This window comes from Nicotiana tabacum, chromosome 3 (genome assembly GCF_000715075.1).
Source record: "Nicotiana tabacum cultivar K326 chromosome 3, ASM71507v2, whole genome shotgun sequence".
Classification (NCBI taxonomy): Eukaryota; Viridiplantae; Streptophyta; class Magnoliopsida; order Solanales; family Solanaceae; genus Nicotiana; species Nicotiana tabacum.
In genome coordinates, this window is record NC_134082.1 from 156,485,046 (window position 1) to 156,495,140 (window position 10,095).

The 10,095-nt window shown below is 38.2% G+C and overlaps 1 protein-coding gene across 2 annotated transcripts; it reads left to right on the forward strand.

Annotated features, from left to right (window-relative positions):
• Positions 1–3,986: 3,986 nt before the first annotated feature.
• Positions 3,987–8,176, forward strand: LOC107804517 (uncharacterized). 2 transcript variants are annotated; one of them, XM_016628424.2, is made up of 7 exons: positions 3,987–4,127; positions 5,739–6,106; positions 6,225–6,287; positions 6,388–6,468; positions 6,852–6,910; positions 7,025–7,110; positions 7,966–8,176. In XM_016628424.2, the coding sequence occupies exons 2-6, from the start codon at positions 5,789–5,791 to the stop codon at positions 7,080–7,082; spliced, it is 579 nt and encodes a 192-aa protein (XP_016483910.2). In that variant the 5' UTR covers positions 3,987–4,127; positions 5,739–5,788; the 3' UTR covers positions 7,083–7,110; positions 7,966–8,176. The 2 variants fall into 2 exon arrangements, with proteins under 2 accessions (XP_016483910.2, XP_075106207.1); XM_075250106.1 differs by having other exon boundaries at positions 7,025–7,105.
• The last annotated feature ends 1,919 nt before the right edge of the window (positions 8,177–10,095 follow it).

Here is a 10,095-nt window from a genome sequence, read left to right on the forward strand (position 1 = left end):
AGGAGTTATCCCTCATATTGACACCTCCTTCACTGATCATAATCCCATAAGCTCACATTACCACTCACAGTCACCTAACACCTCATGTAGTATAGCTAATCAAGGCATTAACTGATGGTAGGATATAATCTCGTGTTTTAGTCGCTTATCGTATTCTAATTCATTGCACTTTTATTGTGTTTGAGCTTAAATTGTTAGTGTTTTGTACTTATTATGTGTTTTATGCCTTGTAGGAGTGATTTTTCGAGTGATGTAGATGTTATGAAATTAATTCGAGCTATTTGGAGCTTTGGAGTATGAGTAAAAGCCCAAAGGATCAAGTCGGGATCGCGTTCGGGGGTCGAGAACCACATCTGGATATCAAAAAGTAAGGAAAAAACCTTGCTCTAAGAAACCTCGACAGCAACGACGCATGGAGCGGCACTTGGGGCGTCGCGGCTGCCTAAATTTTGCTGCCTGTCAAATCGTTAGCTCTCTAGATTTCCCCACTAATGCCCTGTATGGTGCGTCGCCCAATGCGGCACGTCTGTGCAATTTTTATAGAGCCAATGTCCTGATTCGACTAGGAGAAGGTAGTTTCATCTAGGCCCGACCCTACTTGGTATAAATACATGGAAAAAGTTATTTTTTGGACTTTTGACACATAATCGACCTAAGGAGGCTAAGAAAGAGTTGGAGGAGCAAAAGCACAAGGATTTCATTATTCCTTCCTCACTCAAGACCCGAGTTTGGATTGAATTTATGTTTTCTTATACTTTAATTTTATTTGTGATGAATTTCTCCATGTTTATGGAGTAGTTCTCTTTAGTATTTGATGGATTTGGTGTATTAATATTTGTTTGTGAATTATAACTCTAGTTTTATGTATTGAAGCATTTTTGGATGATTTAATTATTGCATCTATATTCACTTGTTCATGTAATTTAGAGAAGCATAGCTTGTGATATCTTTGCATTATATTATTGGTTGATTCATTAATTCTTCTTAATAATCAAAAAAGGCTAGTTGAATCATTGATTAAACCTAGTTAGGAGGATAATCGAGAGAGGTTCTCCTAAAGACCAATCCATTACGCATTCTTGCATATCTTCACAAAACTTAAATTGGTTCATCTCGTGAGGTTGAGACTTAATCGAAAGAGGAGTTTCTACTAAACAATCGAACTAATAATTGAGTGAATTCAAGAGACTCACTTGAACATTAGAAGTAAATTATCTATAGTTAAATCCCAGATAATTATCTTGCACCTATCCTATCAAAACCCTAGCTTATTCATTGCTTCAATTGTCATTAGCCAATTAGCTCTAGATTCTTAGTTAATTTTCGTATTAATCACATAAATATCAATTGTTGATCATCTTGGATAACAATCAAACTAGAAACTACGATAATACTATTTAACTCCAATCCTTGTGGATACGATAATTTACTATACTATTTTTTATTAGCGAGCATAATTTAAGTGGCGTTTTGCGCTTGTCATCAACATACCTCCTTCTCATGTCTCTAACTCTACCAGAAATTCTTCCAGTTATGATAACCAACAACCTTCACTGAATCCAACTGTACAAAGATCCTCCAGGATACACAAAACACCTACCTATTTGAAAGATTATGTGGTTACACTTCCCAGGTTACAATCCAATCATAATGATCCTTCTTCTAACACTACACCAGTAGATAGTACACCATCTTTCTCATTCAGTACATCTGGCTCCAATACACAATATATATCTCTTAATGATCTAACACATGATAGTCATCAATTAGTTACCAATATCTCATATGATTGTGAACCCGGTTCATATGAGGAGGCAATTCTAGATCCTGCATGGCAAGCAACCATGACACATGAGTTTGAAGCACTTTATGCAAACCATAATTGGGAATTTGTACCCCTTCCGGCAGGGAAGAGAGCGACAAGATGCAAGTGGATATATAAAGTGAAACACAAAGCAGATGGTACAGTGGAGAGGCTAAAGGCCAGACTAGTGGTGAATGGCTATACCTAACAACCAGGAGTGAATTATAAATAAACTTTTTCTCCAGTTGTGAAAATGACAACTGTGAGAGCTTTAATTGCCACAACAATGATGAAAGGTTGAGAAATGTATCAGGTTGATGTTAATAATGCATTCCTCCATGGAGATTTATATGAGGAAGTGTAAATGCAAGTACCACAAGGCCTCATGGTGCATAAGTCTAACCTTGTGTGTAAGTTGAACAAATCTTTGTATGGTTTGAGATAGGAAAGTAGGAAATGATATGCCAAGTTAACCGAAGCACTTTGTTCCAGGGGCCACACACATTCAATGTTGGACTACTCATATTTCTCCAGAAAGAAAGGGAATTCAGTGGTTTTTGTAGCAGTTTATATGGATGATGTTATATTGACTAGCAAAGATACGGAGGAAATCCTTTCACTAAAGAAGTTCTTAGATAAGACATTCAAAATAAAGGATCTAGGTAAACTTCACTACTTTCTAGGAATAAAAGTATTGTACATTGCAGGCGGTGTTCTGCTTACACAAAGGAAGTTTGCTCAATATCTACTAAAAGAACACAATAGTTTAAGATGTCCTTCAATGTCCTCACCTCTTGACTCTTCAATTAAACTCAGAGCAGATGATGGGATAAGAGAAGACCCATCTCATTACAGGAAACTGATAAGGAAACTGAACTTTCTCACTAACACCAAACTTGACATTGCCTATAGTATGCAACACCTAAGTCAATACATGTAGAGTCCAAGAGACACGCATTTGAATGATCAAATTTATTCTTTTATGTATAGTTTTCTCTATGGGTGTCTAACGGGCCGGTTCAGCCCGTTTTCGGACCGGCCCAAACCGGTTAAAAACCGGAACCGGCCCGGACCGGTAGAAGGGGGCTAAGTTAAAGGGGTAAGGGGGTTTGGTTAGTTCACCTTGGGGCTACCGGTTAACCGGACCGGTCAAACCCGGTCAACAATTTTTATTAACCGGTTAACCGGCCCGACCCATACAGGTATAACGCCCACTTAATTTTTTTTTAAACAATGAGGCCTTTGAATTTACTCTTTTTTCATTAATTTACTTGTTAAATGCAAACTTTTCAATTTGTAAGTTTGAATTTTGAAATAAATGTAGCACTTGCAATTTATAAGTGCAATTTTTTCCCATTTTCATTGTATTCTTTATTTTTTTACTTTATATTAATATAACTTACAATAGTTATACAAAAATAAAATACAAAACAAATATTAAAAATTACACTAACCCGGCCCGGCCTGGCCCCTTATACCCGTAATCCTTACGGTTCAATTTTTACCCGGATGAACCTAAACCCATTAAACCCGGTATGCCCCACCCGTAACTGGCCCGGACCACAACCCGTATGCTTACTAAATTTCCCTACCCAGCCCGGTTCGACCCACCCGTTAGACACCCTTGGTTTTCTCTCTTTGGTTGATATTTGCTAGTTTTGGACAAAACTTTTATTAACAAATATTTTTAATTTTATACTTTTGAGTACTTTAATTAAGAATTTTATAATCTATGACTCTATGCACTAGTTAGTACTCAAACTGAATAAACCAAAGTTACCAACCCGAATAAATCGAAACCGAAAGAAGAAAAACCAAACCATATCGAATTTAACTAGGTACAGTATTGGTATAATATTTTAAGAAATCGAATACCGAAAATACCGAACCGAAATATTTAAATATCGTACCATACCGACCGACGAACGCACCTAAGGTCGTCCATCCTTAATCAATATCGAATTCGAGTCCATGTAAAAAATTCTGCTATGAAGATTTTATACAGCGCGAATCCTAATATGAGTAATTGGATACGAGATGAAAAGTAAAATAAAAATCCAATAATTAATGGTGCCTTTAGCCGCTTTTGAAACTCCAGGGTAAGTGGAGGAGAAAAAGTAAAGTAAATAAGTAAACAGTAAGCACTCTTTGGTAAAAAGGAAAACAGTAATTAGGACTTTGTTTGCTCAAAAATAATACTCCAACTCCAGTAGTAAACAGAAACGACGACCGGAGATTTCACAAAAGCAGAGAATTTTCCATTGTTGGCTCAAGCGCTGCTACATTCACTGTCTGCACAATCAGATCCGGCTTTTCATATCTGGTAATCTTTCTCCTTCTCTATGTACCTCCACGTACCTCTGCTTCGTTGTTAGCTGTATTAGTTGTGGATTTCAATAAAGGGATTTTTCTTAGGTTGTGATTTTGACCCAAAAACTGTTACTTTCATTGATAAGGAGATTTTTGTGCAATTTCTTTTCTAAGTGCTGATTAATGAGGGATTCGATGCATCCTTGTCCTAGTGAGTAATAACTGTTACTGTCCAACGTTTGCTAGGGGTATTTTTAATCTTATTTGAAATCTTTATGTCAGTAGAAAATGTAGAGAATTTCTGGTGTTATAAAACCTAAATTGTTGAATATTGGAATGAATGGGTCCAAATGGATACTGAGAATTTGTATGGCTGGCCCCAACTAATTAGGGATTGAGGCATAGTCGTTTTTTGATTATTGAACTAAAATAGAGATAAAGAGTAAGAAGGTGCATTTGAGATTGAGTCATTTCTCCTTTTAACTATCTAATTTTTTTTAAATTCTTTTTGCATCCTTGAGGGACTTGATTAGAGATTCTGTTCTGTTTGAATTCAATTTTTGAATATGCAGAAACAAACTAAAAGGGGAAGGTGATAGTGTATGTTTGTTATGTTTTGTCATGAACTTTTTATTAGATAATATATCCTTTTGATTTGTTTCGGTTGGATTGCACTTTATGAAGCATGTTTGACCCAAGACAATTTAGCTAGAAGATCTTTCCACTTGGCAAACAAATGCCACATGTGCATGCAAAATGAAGAAACAACCAGGCACCTTCTACTACACTGCCCAGTTTCAGCAGATCTATGGAACATGTTTTTGTCTCTTTTTGGAATGGACTGGGCAATGCCTGGGAGTTTAAAGGAAGCCTTTTTGAACTGGAATAGTTGGAAAGTTGGTACAACCATCAAGAAAATCTGGAAACTAATCCCTTTCTGTATTTTTTTGGTGTATTTGGAATGAGAGGAATAGGAGATGTTTTGATGGAATAGCAATTCCAAACCACTTCCTTAAGGCTAAATGTCTTTTACTTTTGTACAGTTGGAGTACCTTAACACCTGTAAACTCCCCTGACAATTTTTTGGACTTTGTTAGCTCTTTAACATTAGTATAGGACTCTTTGTACTGGAGCTAACAAATCTTTTGTATCTATATTTCTGCATCTTCTTGATGCCATTTATAATATCTCTTACTTCATCAAAAAAAATATCCTTTTGAGTTGCTTGGAATTAAGGCATACTTGCAGTTGTAGTTTTTTAACTTTTTTTAATATACCTTTTGATAACAATTTGCACACCATACAACTGCTTAGAAGTTATGACAGGTGTTACTTGGATATAATTACTTTTAGTTACAATACAATGCATTGGCTTCAGCTTTGAGGGGTCTCACTTGAGGGTTTTATTCTCTTTGATAGCAAGGAATAATTCTGGTAATAAGATGCGGATGAAATGTCATTTAGGAATGATAAGAAACATATGAAGTGACCTTTCAGATTATTTAGAATTATTTCTCTTTGCTATTCATTCCGTTAGACCAGTTCATGTTTTACTAGTTTTGGCTATTTATTTATTACAGGATTACATTTGATGACATATTAAATTCTGTTTATCCATTTTCAGAACGAAAAGTAGCACCTGGTTCTTGTTTGCCAGCTAAACAGCCATTAGCTATGGACCACTTTGGAGGAGGAAGTTGGACAATGATCCCCAACATCCAAACTCACAGCAATCCTTCCACACCCTCAAATCAAGACCAATTATTTCTGCAGCAACAGCAATTTCAGCAGCAACAGTTCAATCAACCGCAACAGCTCTATCAGCAGCAGCAACAACAACAACGCTATCAACAGCAGATGCAACAGCAACAGCAGATGCAACAGCAACAAATTCAGCAACAACATCAGCAAATCCAGCAGCAGCAACAGCAGATGCAACAACAGCAACAACAGCACCATCAATCACTTGCCTCTCACTTCCATCTTCTACAAGTACTAGGCAAAAACCATGATCGATGGATTATCTATAGATTGCTATTTCAGTGGAGTAACGAGGCATTTTTATTTCTTAGTGAGACCTTTCGTTCTAACTTTAATTGTCATCTTACAGTTGGTGGAGAATTTAGCTGATGCTATTGAAAATGGAAACCGAGATCAGCACTCAGATGCATTGGTTTGTTCATATTTTAACTGATGCATTATTTGATAATTTGATCATACATGTTAGTTTGCCATTTGTTCTAGTTTAACGAAGTTACTTTTTGCTTCACAAGGTTACTGAATTGAAAAACCAGTTTGAGAAGTGCCAGCAGCTGTTGACCTCAATATCAGGGTCTATAAGCTCAAGATCAATGGTATCTCATGTGCATCCTTTGATAGCTGTTGAAACTTGTTTTGAACACACTCCATATCATCATCACCCCCCCCCCCCCCCCCAAACACACACAAAAAAAGCCCAAACACATACACAAGGAAAAATAAGCACAAAACAATGTTATATTATTTACTGTAAGAGTTGTATTTGTTTACTTTGGCCATATAATTGCTTTTAATGGTGCTCTTATATTAGGCCTGTTTGTGCAACTTATAGTTGTAAAGAATTTTACAGAAAAGTGTGGTTTATTATGTTTGACATGATGATCACTTGAACAAAGTTACTCCAGAAATTATAATTCTGTTGTATATTGTGATGCTTCAATGTGGATAAAAATTGACCATTCATGTGTTCTTTTGACAGACAGTTGAGGGACAAAAGCGCAAAAAGGCAGAGTGCGAACAATTGCTAAATCAGCGCAGGTCTGTATCCTGGTGGAGATACTTTTTGTTATATTTCTGAATGTTTCTACTGAAAGTAGTATAATTTGCATTTGCTTCTTTTTTCTGATGGACGTGATTCATGCTTAATTCCAGGGATCTTATTTCAAAGTACAAAGGCTCGGTTGAGGAGCTTATTAACTCTGAACTATAGCTGCTTCTTCCATTTTAAATATGGTGAGGTACGTGTTGCAAGTTGTTTCTAGTCTGCCCAAAAGAAGTTGACTTGAATCACCTGTCATTTTTATTTTTATTCAATGCCAGTGAAACAAGTGTACCCAGTGCAGTCAATTTGTAGTTTACTCTTTTTTATATTTAATAATTAACCGCTCATGCTGGCAACAATTACCTAAGTTACTGAAATTCCTCTGGGTCTGGGATGTTGTCATTCTTCGCTAAAGACCACATTTTAATGGTGCTTTGCTCTTTAAGTCTACACTTTTCGCCTTTAATAACTCGACGATTTTCAAATGGAGTATTCAACTAGGAGCTGGGTGAACTTCTTCTTGCCTCAGGATCGACTTGGTTATCCATGCTAGGTATTCATGCCATCCACAGAAGTAAAACCACTTAAATTACTGAAATTTCTCTAGGTCTGGGAAGTTCTCATTCTTCTTTCTTAAGCACTTAGTATGTTCTCTACTTAGTGGCCTGCGACTGAATTTGGGTTAGGGAACATTAACATCTTCAAGGTCAGCCTTAGGATTTCTCTCTTACATGGAGTAACATTTATCAACTAGTTGCACTCCATAAGGGTGAGTTATCATCGCTTTTCCTTTATTTGGATTCTTCTGAAGAGAACTATTCCAATTCTACAAACTGGATAGCTGTTCAATCAAACATAATATCAATTTAGTATTATATTAATCGAACTGCAATTAAAGTAGTTACTAAATTCAGCATCCTATACAACATCCAGTTCCTCAAAATTAAGATTCAGAGAACCAATTCTTTTTTTGTGGGATCATTTTGCGCATCTGAATTAAACATCTGAATTCCCATATGGCTGGCCTGATGAAACTTTTATCTTTATACAGGAAAAGACACAAGTTGCTAGCATCTACATCTTTGTGCTTGCACCACGTCAAGCGAAGGCCTTTATATGGGAATTCTTCCTCATTCGCAAACTTTTTTGTTCTGAGACTGGCCTCCGCCAGACTTTGGCGGTGACTTGATATGTCTGTCTTCTGACCAAAAATAAATATAAATGTCTTTTTCTAGTGCGTAAATCATTTGTAGGCTTTATTATTTCGTCACTTATAAAGATTCTATATTTGGCAGTAAAGAAAAACGATTATCTAGATATTACCATGGGATAGGATAATAGCAAGTGAATAAAAAATCTTGTAAGAACACTTTCTCCAAAGGTCAAGTTTTGGATAAAGAAAAAGCATAAGTATTGTTACACGGCGCCTTCCTGAGATTTGTTGGAACATCGACGTAAGGCTAAGCAACTGATATCAGTGCAGTTGTTGTCCGCCAACTGAGGTTCCCTCCATACACTAGACGAGATTGTCAGTGTTGTACAGGAAAACCAATGTCAAGAGCAATTGAGAATGAAAGCTATTATAGAAGGCTGCGCAATGTCGAGGGGGAGAGATACCAGTATAGAGAATTGTTTGCTTGCTTGATTGTTTGAATGCTTGATCCCCCTAATAATGCTTTAAAAAAATAAACGAAAGTTACATGACTTGACCTAACTAAGCTGTAGAGGCACACTGAAAGTAAATGAAATGAAACTACTCTATATTTACAATGAAAATGACTTAGTTTCTTACAAGGTAGAAACAGGTTCGTTGGCAGCAACCTTGTCTTTCGCATCAGGGTCTTCGCGCGCGGTGCTGTCGGCGCGCACGACACTATGTGCATCTGCCTGTGGCTGGGCGCTGACACTTGGCATCAGGGTCTGCGCGTGCTGCATTGTTTGTGCGCGCGACGCTGTTGGAATCTGCTTGTGGCTGGGCATTGGCGAGGCGTCAGGATCTGCGCACACGACATTGTCTGTGTGTGCGGCGCTGTTGGCATCATCATGGTTTGTGCGTGTGACACTGTTGGCATCTGCCAGCCACCACTGGGCGCTGGCGAGAGTTATCGGTGGGACGACAAAGGCACATGCGCGCTTGTCACTTGACGCTGCCGAGACCACGTGGTCGACCATGGCGCTGGGAGGCTTACCAGGATGCTATGGGACACGTCTAAGGGGTCATAGGGCATGACCGGAAAGCAGCCCATGACATTCTCCACCACGTGAGTTGGCGACGTCCTCAGAGCCTTACCTGCAAGGTGATGATTGATCAGGCTCTTGTAGGCTTGAAGGTCTGTTCCCCTCGGTCTTGTGAGTTGGCTTTGTGAATGATGCTACATGTCTTTCCGAAAAGATTTCAGACGACTGACATGGAAGACTAGATGGATCTTCCACTAGGCTGGGGTATTCACTCGGTATGTGGCTTTCCCTTTGCTCTTTCAATGGATAAGGGTCCGATGTATTTTTGCAATAGGCGAGAGTCATGGGTCCTCTCTGCAAACAAGTACCGCTTTGGGATTTTTACCATCACTTTGTCTCCTGTTTGGTGTTGAACAAAGTGAAGATTTTGATAGACATACTTCTTCGCCCGCTCTTGGGATTTGACAAGATAGCTCCACACTATCTCCAAATTCGCTCCCATTCCCTCGAGAAGTTAACAGCTCGAGGAGATTTTAACATGTTTGGTGCATTCGCAGTTTGTGGGAGTAGCGGTTGTTGTCTGGTAACAATTTCAAAAGCGCTTTTGTTTGTACTAGAGCTCTGTTATGAATTGAAACACAGTTGAGCAGCATCTAGAAGCTTCACCAAATTCTTCTATGATCCGATTGCAAAGTGGCGGAGATATTCCTCTAGCATGTCATTGAACCGTTCCATCTGTCCATCAGGTTGTTGATGAAAGCTTGAGTTGTGACTTAATTTTGACCTGAGGCACCTAAAGAGTTGGGTCCAAAAGTTGCTAGTGAAGCGTGAATCGCGGTCACTAACGATGTCTTTGGGCAGGCCCCAATATTTGACAATATGGGAGAAGAAGAGTCGAGCTGTATCTTCTGCTGATATGTTTTGTGGGGCTACTATAAAGGTGGCATACTTGGAAACCCGATCTATCACAACTAAGTTAGTTGCAAGATCTCCGACCTTGGGT